The 16,195-nt window shown below is 41.5% G+C and overlaps 1 protein-coding gene across 6 annotated transcripts; it reads left to right on the top strand.

Annotated features, from left to right (window-relative positions):
- The first annotated feature begins 228 nt into the window (after nt 1-228).
- On the top strand, nt 229-15,483 carry LOC18425632 (NHL domain-containing protein). 6 transcript variants are annotated; one of them, XM_006830176.4, is made up of 7 exons: nt 229-433; nt 613-681; nt 1,416-1,583; nt 1,849-2,019; nt 2,201-2,410; nt 14,295-14,380; nt 14,515-15,483. In XM_006830176.4, the coding sequence occupies exons 1-7, from the start codon at nt 331-333 to the stop codon at nt 15,139-15,141; spliced, it is 1,434 nt and encodes a 477-aa protein (XP_006830239.3). In that variant the 5' UTR covers nt 229-330; the 3' UTR covers nt 15,142-15,483. The 6 variants fall into 6 exon arrangements, with proteins under 6 accessions (XP_006830239.3, XP_011629369.2, XP_088721926.1 ...); XM_011631067.3 differs by having other exon boundaries at nt 14,512-15,483; XM_088865800.1 differs by having other exon boundaries at nt 584-681.
- The last annotated feature ends 712 nt before the right edge of the window (nt 15,484-16,195 follow it).

Genomic DNA, 16,195 nt, shown 5'->3' with positions numbered 1-16,195 from the left:
GTAGAAATCATGTCCATCTTTTAATAGTAAAGTGTTTAGAGTGTAGAGGGGAAGACCTTTTTTTAGCTTTTTAACGCTGGGGGCATCAGTAGCAACTTTAGAATAAAGATATTTCAGGAATTTTGAATGAAAGATAGAGGTCTTTTTGGTCATTATAGGAACAAGGGCTTTATGGTCATTTACATACAATGAACTTGCAGACCCATGTTTTCCTGGTGCTCTTGCTCCACTGTGGTGGAGTGAGTGACAGGAGAGAGAGAGAGAGGGTGATGCTCCTTGACCATTTTCTCTGTAGCATATTCACTATAATCCATATCTCAAGATATTAGAATGTGCATTCAGAAATTCATGTTCTTTGATATGAAATATGCACTGTTCTTTTCACTTCTTCTGGTCTCTCTCAGTGTTTCTGAAGCTTATGCTGCTCCAGTAGGTAAGGAATTCATGTGTTTGTAATTTTTTTCTCCTTTTTTTTTTTTTGTGTGTGTGTGTGTGTGCGCTGATTTGTGGAATTGGGTTGTTATGATTTTGTTTAGTTGTTTATTGGTTTGTCTTTCCGTTTTTTTCCTTTGAGATCCTCCAGCTCATGCAAGTGCTTGGTGATTTTAACAGAGTACATAGTTAGGCCCCTGTATTCTCTGTTCAGATGGATGAGGGCCTCTCCCAAAGCTTCCCAAAATGGTCAGTTTTGGTCTCATTTATTATCCTATTTTTCAGCTGACACTCATATATATATATATATATATATATATATATATATATATGTTTTCATGCTAGTTGTTGTTGTTGCTTTTTGTTCCCTATTTTTAAAAATAAAAATGTCAGTCTTCTGAATGGTCTTGATAATTTCATAGTTTTTTTCTCTTTCCTAATAATGTCTATGTGGCATTGAACCACATAAAGGAGGGCATTGATTCAGGTTTCTCTAAAATCTCCATGTTTCCGTCAATGTGTAATGTATCGGAGCTTATTGGCGAGTATTGATTCAGCAGTTCTATCCAAAAACTCAATTTCTTTCCTTATTCTTTTTTTTTTATTGGTAATCAACATATAAAGAGTCAATTACTAAATATGAGAGTTTTGATCCTCTTTTTATTTTTGAATTTTTCTTTATCCATTGATTTGGCCATCATGGGGTGGGTACACTGGGAACTATTATATTAACATGCTTAATTATTATTATTTTTTATAATTGAAGGTTTTTTCTTGCAGGGTTTTGGGGATTTCTATCATCACTTAGCTATGCATTAATAATTCTACCATTCACTGATAGGATTTTACAGTGCCTTCTTTCAATTCATTTTGTTTAAGTCCCATTTTATCTCCTTTTGTCTTTTAAGTGTGTGTATATGTTATAATATCAAATTTAGATGGCGCTATTAATTTTGATGTACATGAAATTCTATAAATTGCAGATGGGAACTTTCTTCAGTTTGAAAATGGGTATGTGGTGGAGACTGTTGTTGAAGGGAACAAGCTCGGCATTGTCCCTTATGTTATCCGCATATCGCCAGAGGGGGAGCTCATTGCCTCTGACACCATTAACAGCAATATTGTCCGAATGACTCCACCACTCTCCCCATGTATGTGACCTTCCTTAAAAATTAACTGCAATTCTGGTCTTGTTTTTTATTATCTTCATTATGATGGTTGTTCTGTTACTAACGCTTAATATTGGTATCGTTTCCTTTGCACTGTAGACATCTTTATTGGGGTCCTCTTGATCCAACTTTATTCACTGAAGAAAATAGAGAACTAATTGCATGGGAGCTTAAGTGTTTATGTTGTACATTGTGGCCATGATGGTGTTTGTAAAATATTGATTCTTCGTTATGAGTTTGATTGTAGATAGCAGGGCGAGGTTAGTCGCTGGGTCATTTCAAGGTCACTTGGGGCATGTGGATGGGAAACCAAGTGATGCCCGTTTCAATCATCCAAAGGGGGTTGCTGTGGATGATAGGGGAAATGTATACGTTGCAGACACCTTGAACATGGCTATAAGAAAGATTGGTGAAGCAGGTGCAACAATCAAACTCATTCAAGTTCTCAACGAAACAAGGAAGAGAATATGTGTGTGTGTGTGTGTGTGTATATATGAGAGAGCAAGAGACAAGCAAAGCTGTCTTTTCTCTCGTTCTCATTAATTAAACTCTCTCTCTCTCTCTCTCTCTCCAAATGATCAGATTCATTTGTTTTTCAGGTGTAACAACCATAGCTGGAGGTAAATCTAATGCTGCCGGTTACAGTGACGGGCCTAGTGAAGATGCAAAATTTTCTAGTGACTTTGATGTTGTATATGTTGGAAGCACTTGTTCACTGTTAGTCATTGACCGAGGCAATGCTGCTCTCCGTGAAATAGCACTTCGTCCTGAGGATTGTTCTAGCCAATATTCCTCAGTCTCTTCTTCAGGTGAGGATCGCTACCATGTTTTGACTTAAGAGATTGGCTGCTGACCATCACTGCTTCATAGAATCCACTTTCAACCTTTTCCTCAAAAAACAACAATAATGCAACTTAATTCTTTAACTGTCACTTGAGCCATAGGGTCCTGAGTTCTCCCTGTAATTAACAACCGCAATTGCTTAATCTCTCCACATTTTGATTTTTAAAGAGCACTTGTAATTCTCTACGTATTTTTATTGCAATGTAGCACAATTAGTATAGAGCATAAGGAGATATCTGGCAATGGGTAAAGGTGTTCTAAAATCTAAAACAAATAGCATTCAGAATAAATACTCTGCCATCATCCTATCTGAATATTTTCTTTTCCTGGGGTTAAGATATCAATTTTTTAATCAACTGTCAAATCTGTTGAGACAATAGATTAGATGACTTTGAAGACATCAAATACCTTGAATGTGTGTTTTATGGTGTATAAACATCATATTATCCCATTCCAAGTAGTTGCAAAGGTCCTCCTGAAATTAAATTTTAACAGAGACCAATTCCTTCTATTATTACTGAAATAAAGATTACAATTGTTAGACATTCTACGTTTGGCCTGTGCTTCTAGTTAAGTTTAGAGGAGTGAAGGGTTATCAACTGATGCTCATTGGAGTACTTGAAATTGTAGTAATCCTAGACTATTTGTCTGTTGAAATATTTGACTACGCAATGTCCCAAATGTCTTCGATCTTCATGGCCATGAGCTGCTCTGGCTTTTTTTGGGGTTCTGATTTGAATAAACAAAGGCATAGGTGAACGCTTTCCTGCGGCCTATTGAGAAACGATAAGTTGCCTCTGTCTGGCTGATCTGATCCAGGTCATGTCCTTAAAATCTCAAAGAACTGCATATTGAAAGCCTTAATCTTAGAACCCCAGTTGAATCGTTAAGTGCCTCACCAATATCTATGCCCTTGAATTTGTGATATGTGTGATTGGGACCTTTTGCATTCAACTTCATATTAAAAAAGAAATGAAATATCATCACTTTAGTATCTTCTAATGTCTATCTTCATCCTTCCGCCCTCCTCCTTGCTGTCATAATCATCATTTGTCATATTCGGAATTCTTCCCAATGGTAGGAAATAGGTTTTTCTAGTTGAAAGGTTGCCAGTGCTCTGATCCCAGTATTTGTGAAGTTGACTTTACATGTCAGCAACCTTATTTAATAAGGGCAAATTTATCAAAATACACCTAAGATATTAATTATTTAACGTTCTATCCGTAATGTTTATTTTAATTTCAAAATGGCATCAAAATACACATGATTTTGAGTTTTGGAATTGTAGAAATAGGGTAAATGTTTAATAGTTGAAAAGTGAGGTGTATTTTGGTAAATTTCCCTTTAATAAATGAGCATTCATGACTTGTTTTAACTAATTTGACTCACTACAGTGTTTCACCTATTTCTTTTCATTGTCCTGGATTTTTCCATCTTCTACTGCTCTTGGTCCTATTGCTCTTCTTAATCTACGCCCTTTCTAAGTTGCATCTTCTCTGGTTGTTGTGAACTCTTTCCTTAGTGTATTTGTTTTGTGACCTTCTCCCTCATGCATTTCCTTCTGCTTCCTGTTATTCCCATTTGGGTCAACTTCCTAACCAAAGCTGCTTCCCTAGCTTGTTGGTATCATGCAATAAAGGAAGATCATGGGGACCATCTAATGAAGGAAGGTCATTGGATTGACTAACTTAAGGCAAGCTGATGAATTGATGGCCCACTAGCACATGAAAGTATGGCCTAGGAATAATTGCTATCATATGTATGGCTTGAGCTATGGGAAGATCTCTACTCTTGTGGTCAAGATGACTACTATATGGTATCTACGCTCTCTACATTTGTACACATGAGACCTTATGTATTAGTTTAATGCAAAGAACGCTTTTCTTCACAAAGATGTGCATGATATATATGTATAGAATTAGAATCCTTTGTGATATTGTTCTAGTGTACTTGAATCTATCAGATGTTTATTGTGACTGCAAGAAACATACTGTATTATCTCCACAGGATTGAGATGAAGTATGAGTTTGAAAGTAGAGGGATCCAAGGTGTGGAGAGGTTCACCAGACACCGTGATCTAGACCCTCTATCTACGAACTGCCCCTATATCTATAAACCATGGTGTTAGGGTTAGCTTGGTTCTCTTGAAGAGGAAGATGGATGCCAAGGCACTTTTCATTGAGCACTCGTTAGGGAAGGAGAATATATCTACCCTCCCCCCACACGAGCTTAAAGTAACCCTGATCTAGTTCATGCCGGATAAACTTCCCCATCTTTCAATACCTCTTATGTCGTCTCTTCGAGGGTGGAAGACTCCTATGAGAGAACGGTGGCTGCTAGATAGTCTATCAAGGATAATCCCCCTGCCCCCCCTCCCCAACAACCTTGCTCGGAGGAGCATACTTGGTCCTCTCTTGAAGAGGGAGTTGTTGGATGCCAAGGCACTTTTCATTGAGCACTTGCTAGGGGAGAAGAACATATCTACCCTGCCCCCATGCAAGTTTACGATAACCCTGATCTGGTTCATGCCAGATAAGCTTTCCCCATCTTTTAGTACCTCTTGGTCATCTCTTCGAGGGTGAAAGACTCCTATGAGAGAATGTTGGAGACTAGATAGTCTATCAAGGATAACACCCCCCCCCCCCCCCCTAAACCTTTGCCCGAAGGAGCATACTGTTGAGGTGATATTAGTCCTCCCTTGATCCAACTGGAGTAAAGCTGGTGGGGAAGGGGGAGGTGAGCACTTACTAGGGGTTGAGTAATGTTCACTGTGATTTAGACTATGGTGGCCATGGCATGGGTCCCAATGGAAAGAAATGGGGCTAGAGGATGTGGCGGCCCCCTCTCCTTAAACCCCGTTGGGGGATGCTGGTAGGAGTTCATGACTAGGACAAGTTTGGGGGGCTAAGTTGGACGAGGGGCACTAGATGAAAGGGATCATGGATCATCATCCTTAGACCCTTTTCCCAATTAATTAGAGTCGGCTGCATGAAACCTGGTCCAGCATTGTTCCTCTATTAAGGGCCACATCCTCAGTGAGGCTATAAGTCCTCATATATTTTCTCGCTACTTCCAACTGTGTCCTTTTGGGCCTACTCCTTGCTCTTTTTAAGCCTTCCACTTGAACTAACTCGCACCTCCTAATAGATGTTGTACTGGGTCTGCACCATACATGGCCAACCCACCTAAGTCTACTTTCTTTCATCTTATCGCTTATTAGTGCCATGCCTAAATTCTCTTGAATGCATTCATTTTGAATTCTATCCGTTCTTGTCTTTCCACTCATTCATCTCAACATCCTCATCTCAGCTACACTCATTCTATGTGTATGTTGTTTGGAAGGGATCATGGATGCGATTGCTAATTCCTCTTCATTTGTGGTCAGGAGACCTACTTATTGAGTCTTTCTGGCATGGATATCTTGTGTAATGTGCTCTCTCTCTCTCTCTCTCTCTCTCTCTCTCTCGCATGTACACTTTCGAGTGTGTTTGTGTATGAGGCCTCAATAGCCAGGCCAAGTGGGAGATGTTGGATTCATGTAGCCTGTCAGAGCCTCGATCTCCATAGGAGCATGGGACTCGAGAGGGACCCAGTTTTGGGTGACTTACTGGGCCTAAGCAATCTGGGACCTGGGAGTCTTAAAACTTTGAGTCACAGAAAAACCTATGCCCATGGGCATCGGGCTTAAGGCCCAAGCAGGTGCCAGTGAGGATTTTTTGTCATCATTTGCTCAAGGTCAGAAATATCGTTGTGGTTTGGTTGGAGGACTGAGTGGAACCTCCATGTGGGGAGGCTAGCCTATGAAGCGGAGGCTTAAAGTATTGACACTTGCCTCCCCACGGCATGTACATATGATAGCTGCAATTTTGGAAAGCCTCCTTCTCGGGGGGGAGTTCCTAGGAAAGCCATGCACATGTGCATGAGAGAGGAGCCCATTTGGTTAGCTTTGATGGCCCAAGCATGAACCTCTATGTATGACTCTGGGTCATGGGTTCATTGGGTCTATTTAAGAAAGTGGATGTGTGTTTTAGGATAAATCGAGCAGATGCCCTTGTATTGTGAGTTTCGAAGGCCGTAGGCTCCTAATTTCTCTCAAAGATTTTTCTGGACCTCTAAACCTTTTGAAAATGTCAAACAAAGACAAAATAGCCTAGGGAAAATTGTTTATGAAATTGCCAAACAAAGACAAAATGACATATATATGGCCTAAAGGGCCAATGGGTCACATGTGTGTTTGACATCACCCCCACATGGCCCCACGTGCGCCCACATGCTGCTAACATAAACACAATGTCAAAGCAGGGCCACCCTTCCCCCTTGTTTGTTTGTTGACTTATTTTAGATACGTATGTTCCATTTTAAAGTGGGAGTGGAATCATTTCACACGTGGAAAAAGATAACTTTTTCTAGAAGGCGTATTGTTTGAAACTAAATGAAAGACCTAAGACCATTCCAAAATGGGCCTCCAAAGGAGACACATCACGTGGAGATTGATCCACATGTATTACAAAAGTCTACTTCCCATATGTCATATGTATGAGGCCATATGAATTGGCTAAAGTAATATAGAGAAATGATATCATTCAAATTTTGAATCTTCACATCATCATTGTCAAAGCTTTTTTCCAACTAATTGGGGTCAGCTACACGAATCCTGGTTCGTCATTCTTCTCCATTAAGGGCTATACCCTCAATGAGGCCATAAGTCCTCATATCTTTTCTCGCTACTTCCAACCATGTCTTTTTGGGCCCACCTTTTGCTCTTTTTGAGCCTTCCACCTGAACTAACACGTATCTTCTAATGGGTGTTGTACTTGGTCTACGCCACACATGGCCAACGCACTTAAGTCTACTTCCTCCCATCTTATCGCCTATTGGGGCCACACCTAAATTCGCCTGAATGTATTCATTTCTAATTCTATCCCTTCTTGTCTTGCCACTCATCCATCTCAACATCCTCATCTTTGCTACACTCATTCTATGGAAATTTTGAATCTTCATATAAAAACCAAAAAGGGGAATACTATGCGAGGTGCACACCCCATTCTCTCTCTCTCCTATTTTGATTAGTTATCAATGGGGTAACCTTGGTTATTGATTTAATTTCGATTAACGTAGATTTAAATGAGACTAGGTACATTGAACAAAAATTTAGGGCTTGGATTGGCTAGGGGATGAATGTGTTTTATCCTTTATATATGATAGCTAGATAAGGATGGTTGGCTTGGATTGGAGCCTCTTTCACCCCTAGATCTCTTGGATCAAGGGCTTAAAATGCACCCCACCCCCATAACAGAATCTTCTACGCATTGACACCGTAATTTTCTTCTAGAAATATGGATGCTCACCCCCTCATTTCTGATCCGTCTCTTAGTACTGTTTTTCTGCCAAAATTTCAAGTGAAATTTATGTAGTAGCCAATCTCCATGCAACATAACCATATGCTCCACACTTGTGCTCCACGCTTTTGCCCCTCCATTTTAGATCATCAAGCTATGAATATGCTGCTGTGATCTCGTTCCAAAATACATTTACTACAAGGTAATAGCCTTTCGTTGGCCTTCATTTGGTGTCTTCCCTAATCCCTCACTTTGGATCTGTGCATCCGATATGGGGTGTATGAAGTTCCGAGGAGGTATTCCCGGGCATCCTTGAGGTAATTGGCTTTCCCATGCTCTATGATCTTTGGGTTGGTTTTTATAGTTAGTTGTAATTGCAAGAGATAGCTTTGGTTGAACTTGTTATGTAATTTGAAAGTATTTGATGTAATGGTTTTATGAATATGTTTGCTGAATTTTGTCTAAGTATAAATTTTCTTGTAATCAAGCTATCTCTTGGTGCGTTTTTGAATGGAAAATGAGTTGGGGCCATGATGAGGTGTTTTTTATCTTAATTTCACGTCTTGAAATTGAAAATTAATTGGGTGTATCATGCTCCAATAATAATAATTGGGTGTATCAATCCCTTTCTGCTGCAATTTTATTTGATAAACATATGTAATACATGCACCTTTGTGCCTCAGTTTTGAGTGTTGTGTACATTGAGACCGGGCCTTACACCTAACATTCTGGAGCTCTCCAAAGGCTTGATTGGGATGTCGAAGTTGATTGGAGGAAGTAATGTCGCCGATTAGTGACTAGGTCGAACACCAAGAGTTGTCTGAGATCTTTAACTTTTTTCGCCACATAATGGCGGAAATTATGATTTGGTCTTTAGTGGCTAGGATGGGGGACTCCCTCCTTCAAAAACCAATTGTTCATTTGCTTCCAGAAGGAGAGGATTGGGCATGTTGCTAGAAAGGAAACCTGGTTGACGAAATGAGTGCAGCAGGGTGGACAATATGCTAGTGGTGACCGAGCCATGAAGGGGATGGTAAATCATATGTTTCTATAGCCACTTTACACATGATACACCAATTGTTAACTGGAAGCCTCACTTCTGCAGTTGATCGATGGTGAGGGCTTTGTTGGTTAGGGAAATCCAATTTAAGGCTTCGGTTTTTGGGGGACTGGAAACTTCCAGCCTTTGCTTGAAATGGATGGGTTGGTTTGGCTTGGGAAGAATGCCTTGTAAAGGGATGAGAATGTGAAGTTATCTGGATTGTCTGGGGCCTACATCAGTCTATCAGGTCCTTCCCGTGGTGGAAAGAAGGCTTGGAGTTGGTCAAGCATAGCCACCAAGTCTTATATCTCGTCATCTGTCAAAGGCCTTCAAAGGAAGGACTCCGAACAGAAGCAATGGCCTCATACGACTGTGAAATCATGGCATTGGAGTTAGTTGTGATCCATGAGAGTTGTGGCCAATGATTTCCCGATGTGGAGTTTCCTAACCATAGGTCCTTCCAAAGCCAGATCCTATCAATGCACTGGTCCTGGATCTAATCCTCGCCATGATTTCGAGTGGCTTTCATGGATGTCTGGTCCTGAATCTAACCCTCGCCATGAACTCAGAGTGGTTTTCCCAGATACTTCCTCATGCCCTGAAGCACAGGCGTTGTGCTGTACATTGGGGAACTGCCAGTGTCGTCTCCAAACCATATTTATGTCAAATCAGCATCCTCCATAGATTGGTATGTTGGGTCGCAAAATGCTACCTCCATTTGCAGAAGAGTGTTTTGTTGCAGTCTTGTAGCTTTTTGCCCCCCAACCCACCAACTTTTTTAGGTGTGCACACCTTATCCCAGTTCCGGCCTTCAGTTGGCTGGTCTTATCCCAAGGTGCTGACCCTAGAACATGTCAAGACGTGAGGCATCCAATAGTTCCACCATCTGCAAGGGCCTTGAAGAACCCACTATCCAGCTATTCGCACACTACAACTTTGCATCACAAATACGGTCTTTCAATGTTGACCTCTTTGGATGGTATTGGGTCACACCTGCTTTGGCCTCCCAGCTCTTCCTTTCTTTCCCCTTTTCCAGCCACAGGCCATCTGCCATGGTGCATCAGCTGCTTTGTCGCCAACGTTTGTTTCGTGTGAAAATAGTTTCTAGGAAATGATTTCACATGAAAGAATTTCTTGGTTAGGTGTGGGAATATTTTGACAACAATTGGTCCCTGTGCATCTTTTCACATCAATTGGCAGCTAATTGGTATGAAAATATTCCCCCACCGAACCACAATAGGGAATTTTTTCACATGACAATATTTTCCAAAAAATATTTTCATGCGAAACAAACGTTCCTCAAAGGCCTGTGTCAGACACAACCCTGCATATCCAGACACCAAACCTAACTATGCCTTGGTGCCAAGCATTTTTATTAGAAAATGCACTAGCCAATTGTGTAAGCCCACAAAGTGGCATATGTACACTTCTACCACAACAATACCAAAGTCAATTCACCAGAACACACATACACGCTCACACACACCAAAAAAGAAAAGAAAAAAAAGGGGGGAGAGGGAATGAGAGAGAGAGATCAAAGGCCTTTGACATTTCAGCCGCAGTTGGTCCTCTATCCTCATTATTGAAGGTGACTCTTATCAATGTAATTCGTTGGGGAGCTGCTTCTGCCACCTATCCCTGGTACCTAGCGCATATCTTCGAAGAAATTGCCCACCTCTGCTCGTTCCTCGTAGTAACTTGGATCATGTTTGGAGCTACTATTCACATGCTGACTCACTTGCCAAAGAAAGTGCTAATACTCAACTGAATAATTTTTTGCAGCCTCAGTCACTACTTTTGGCTGGTGAAGCGCAGCGCCATCTTCTCTTTTCGTCTTTTCCTCATTTTGTACAGGGCTCCCTACTGGTGAGCCTAATTTTTTATACAAGCCCCATTCTTTGGGGTCATATTTTATGATTACAATGTTAACTTCATCAAAAGAAAAAGGAAGAGAGAAAAAGAGAGAGATCAATCCTAGTTAGGGCAGTTAATTCAAACACTTAGGAGGCATTCTTTCTTTCTTTGTTTTTTTTTTTCGGGGGGTGGGGGTGAACAGCATGTGGGAGCTCAAATTTAAGAAGCATGGGAACATCTTTCCCGCCTTAATGTTGCTATCTATATCTTGCTGGGATTGTAATGTCTGAATTTTCGAATTAAACATAAAAAGGAGGGATATGCTAGGTTTTAATGTAGCATTGAGGCTTGGAAACCATAAACAAATCTAGTACAACAATTGGAAAGAAAAAAAATGAGGCCACTCTTAAGGTAGATCCATCTTGTTGATCAACATATGTACTCTGCTCTGCAGCTACAACCCTTTCAAAGCCAACATATGGTTCCACACTCCGGCTGGAAACATAATCCTTTTCTGGTCTGACCTTTGAATAGGCCATTCCCTGTTGAGGGACCGCTTGACAACCTGTTCCTTTTAGCTAGAGACCCCCCGGCAACTGTGGCCGACCAGTTTGAAACTTTGGGCATCACGAGTGTATAGAATCCAAACTTCAGGAAGCCACTGGCAGACCACGAAATGGTAGATATCCCAACTCTATCCTTTCTTCTTCAGTAAGTCTTCTTCCCACTTGAAGGCAATGATAAGATCATTTAGTAACCTGCTCCCTCGGGTATTCTCGATATCCTGCTTTTACTGCACACTCCTACTGCCGCCATCCTTGCCTGCGCAACCCCTGTCTATTGCCACCAAAGCTTGGTTCTCCCTTGTCCCTCCCAAAGCCCAAGTGTTCAGTTGGATAGCAGAATCCGAGAGAGCCCTTACAGTTTGTCAACTTCATAAGGGGATTGCAAATTCCAAATAGATGCACAATGTGCATAATGGAGGAAGAAACCAATTCGAATCTCTTTATCCCCTGCTTCACTGCAAGAACCCTTTGGGGCGATCTCCTACAACTCTTCAACTGGTCGTGGATGACTCCGCCCTTGATCCTCCGCTTCTTTCGCTCCTTCCTCTCCCCACCATGGTCGAAGTTGGGGATCCTCCTGTGGAGAGCTTCCATGGCATCCATGCTATGGGTCATTTGGACCAAGAGGAATAGTAGGATCTTTTGCGGAGTGAAAAGCCACCATTGAGGACTTGAAAGACAGGGTCAAAACCTGGTCATCTTTTGGGCAAAAAGCAGCAAACCTTCAAGCACTTCTTTTACTCAGACTTCATCAAAACTGGCTGGTAATGCTGAACCTATGGGCCATCCGCATCACTCGCGCCTCTCTTTGGAGACCACCAAAGCCTGGGCAATCCAAGCTCAACTTTGATAGCTGCTCCCTGGGTAGCGCGGACCCAGCAGGCATAGGGGGCATATTCAGAGACAAAGACGGCTGCACCCTCTTCTCATACTCCCATTTCATTGGATACAATAAGTCCACTATGGGGGAGGCTTTAGCTCTTCTCAAAGGCCTTGGGAACTTCAACCCCAATTGGTGCCCAATTTTGTTTATCAAAGGGGACTCCAAAAATGTTACCTCACCTTGCCTTTGGAGGCTGGACCATATTTTTAAAGAGATTTTCCAAATTTGCGAGCTTATTCACGTCTTTTGAAGGCATACATGGAGGAAAGCCAATGCGGCAGCCAACACCCTCGCTAAAGGCGGAGCTGCACTAGCAGGAGCAACACAGGCAGATGCACAGAGGACCCTTTGAGTGCGTTTTTTTAGCACTTGATCCCCATTTTTTTTTTTTTTGACACTATTAACTGTTGTATTGTTAGAGAGACAAAAATACATATGTTTGGCAGAGGTGACCCACGAGTTAGGCCATGTGCCCCCAAAAAAGAATTAGAGTACCATGAAAGGTACTCCTGTACAAAAAAGGTAGGATATGTACCAAAAAGCCCAACCAAGGAAGACAGGAAACAACCAAGAACTGGCCACAACAGTTGGCCCTTACAAAAGACAGAGAAGAATAAGGCCAAAATACAGCAACTCAAAGGTCCGAGGAATCAGCTCCTGCTCAATTTATCGCTAGGTGGTCCACCAATTCGTTGGATTCCCTCCAGATATGCTTCCAAGAGACGACGATATCCCTGCAAATGTGAGTAATCTCGTCAAAGATTGAAGCCAAGTACCATGGGAGTGTTCCATATCCTGCTGCCCTGCCCAAGAAACAACATTTTTTGCATCTCCTTCCACAAGGAGAGGTTTCTCCCCCAGAGTGGTCGAAGAGCTTGAGACTAGTTAGCAGTGCCCGGGCCTCTGCCAATTGGGAATCTGCAAGACCAATGTTTTCAGAGTAGCTGGCTAATACAGTACCTAGGTGGTCTCGGAAGACTCCACCTACTCCTGCCGGGCCTGGGTTTCCTAAAGAGCACCCATCGTAGTTAAGGTTGGTGTGGCCCTCCGGGGGAGGGGACCAATGGCTCGACCTGTGCACCCTGGGCGACTGGGTTAGTAAGATTTCCTTCCACTGGTTGTAGAAGGAGGAGGTGGGTAATCCTTTAAAGGCCTTGTGATTGGAAGCCCAAAAGGCAAGATCTGAGGTGATTTTGTGGAACAAGCTATGAGCCTCACACTTGGTTCCTCTAAAACTTTGGAGTTCCTCTTCGTCCAAATTGCCCAAATGGTAGCAGCAATTGTGGTTTTCCAGAGTAGTCTCCCAGCGGAAGGCCACGGGGTATCGCTTGACATATTGAAGAGGACCGGAATGGAGGGAGGGGTTACCCACGATAGTCCAAAAAGTCGGAGTAAAAGACTCCAAAGTTCAGAGGCAAACTTGCAATGAATGAATAGGTGGGAGTTTGATTCTTCATTGTTAGTGCACATCATGCACCGGTTAGGAATCAGGACACCCCTCCGTTGTAATTGATCCACCGTTGAGAGTCTTTTCAGAACAGGCCATCCAGCTGAAGGCCTGCACCTTTGGGGGCGCAAAAGATGTCCAAACCTGGGCCACTACAGATCTCGGAGAAAGGGGGAAAGTTGGAGGTTGAACACTTGATCCCCATTTTTTGTTATCATTTGTTCAATACACTGATTGTAACAATTTTTGGGACCTTGGGGCGTTTTTGTACGGGGCATCAGGTCTGTGGCTTGCCTAATCTCTTGTAATTTCTTTCACTCAATACAGCAGTGAACACATAAAATAAAAGAAAAAAAAAATGTAACTAAACTCAAAGTTGACAATCCCAGGTATATATATTTCCAGGACATTCAAGACCCACCGCAAGGCATCTCAACTTGGAGTTGTCTTCATTAAACCTCAGCAATTGTCTGGCCCTGTCAGTTTCTCATCTTTGTCTTAATACTAACCATACATTCATTATAACTTATGCAACGTGCAAAATCCCTTTATATTGTTCCCCTCTACATTAGTTTCCCAGTAGACAGAGTTACTCTGTCTCAACACTATTTCTTTATCTAGATCTGCTCTACATTCATATCTGGGTTAAATGGGTCTAGAGTAGTAAGTATTAAAGTATCCTAAAATGGAACTAAGAGCATGTTGGGGTTTCTTTGCAGATATCATTATAGTTGCTGGTGCACTGTTGGTGGGCTATGTCTCGTGCTTTCTTCACCAAGGATTTAGTTCTTCAAATGTCTCCAAGGTTTATTGTTTCTAAAATCGCTTTAAACAATCTCAATGAATTCATTCTTTTGTTTTGTGACATGCATGCCATACTTTCACCTTTTTCTTGTACTCTTTTTATTTTAGTTTATTCTTTTTCCTTTTCTTTAGCAGAAAAGTCACTATGAAGATGAATGGCAAGACGTATCAAAAGAAGAGAAAACCAAGTACCCTAAAGACTTAAACAACTTTCCAATTAGCACGCAACCATCCTTTTTCGGGTATGTCTCCAATTTGCTGGGATTCCTAACCGAAAAGGTCAAAAACATCTACCACTCCATACCCTTTCTAAGGCCTAAGGAAACCTTCCTAAGTCCACTGGACAACCTCGTGATGCCTGAGGATGATATAAAAGAAGCAGCATCGCTTCAAAAACAAAGAAGCTCTTGGCCCATGACTGAAAGCATTCAATCCTCAGATGCAAACAACAGTTACACCTCAAAATACAAGGCTTCTTCTCAAAAGAAAAAATCAAGTGGGTTAAAGGATCCTAATCTCCCATGTAAACACAAGTCAAGAAGACAAGATGCAGCCAATGTATCAGGGTCAGCGGAGGCTTCTCGATATGTTCAGCACAGTTCCAAGAGCCAAAGGCATCATAGAAGCAGGGAGGCTACATTTGGAGCTTCAGAGAGAGAACCAAAGCCCATGGAAATAAAATCAGTGGATTATGGAGATCCGAAGTTTGATCATTACAACATCAGAAGTAAGTTTACCGTGGATAATGTCTTCCAGTACTGACAATATAACATGCCTTATGACTGTGAGGGCTGCTTTTTGAGAGAGAGAGAGAACAGCTAGCTCGAAGTTCCATACTGTTCTGAGAAGAATTTTACAGTCGAATCCAGAAATTTTAGCATTTGGAGGTGTTGCGTGTGTATGTATACATGCTGAGTGAGGTTGGACGCTAAAGGTTAAAAACTTACTAGAGTGATTCAGCTTAAAACCGAGTTATCTTCTGATCATATTGTGGCATTTATACATTTATTTCCTATTACAAACATGATGAATATGCAGTCTTTTATGGGGCCTTGATGCTTGTGTGAAAGCTCTTGGAGATGAATCGATTATGGTTATTGATTATTTGACTTGTTTTCATGTGATGAATGTTGGTTTATGAGTGAAGAGATGGACCCTAAAACTCCCAGGATTACTAGCAGTGTCGTGAGACTGATGATCGCAGAGGTCAGGGTTTTCCAGAACACTGAGAATTCAAAGACTCTTTTCTGTGTGTTGCCTCTTTATGGCCATGAAAGGCCTAGTTATAGAGGGATGGAGGAGGCCGTTCTCCAATATTCGGCTTTCTCGTGAAAACTCTGAGAAACGTGGTCCATAATCTTGGGAGGTGGGTAGTTATTATCTATCCGTTAGATGATATCTTCTCTTTAAAAAAAGCCCTTATTTTAGTGATAAATATAAACTCCATTTCTAATTGATGAGATAGCAGCCTGTTTATCACAAAACAATTTAACAGGTCCGTCGGCTATATCCAGCTTCAAATTAGTTATGAAGCGTTTAATCCAGACGGCATAAGTTGTAGCAATGCTATAAGCAATATACTTGGCTTCCATAGTATATCGAATTACACAATCTTGTTTCTTGAGACCAAGAAACAACATCCACCTCGAAAGAAGAATGTAGATCCTAATGGTGATTTTCTATCACCTTTGCAAAGTTTGCATCAGAGTAATTAGTAACCTCTAAGTTATTAGTTTGGAAGCACAACTTGTAATTTTTCGTTTTTTGAATATATCTGAGTATCTTGTTTATGGCTTGCCAATGAGTCATTCCATGA

Source organism: Amborella trichopoda, chromosome 1, assembly GCF_054954075.1.
Source record: "Amborella trichopoda isolate Santa Cruz 75 chromosome 1, AtrichopodaSantaCruz75HAP2 v2.0, whole genome shotgun sequence".
NCBI classification, from domain to species: domain Eukaryota; kingdom Viridiplantae; phylum Streptophyta; class Magnoliopsida; order Amborellales; family Amborellaceae; genus Amborella; species Amborella trichopoda.
This window is presented reverse-complemented; position numbering and strand designations above follow the sequence as displayed.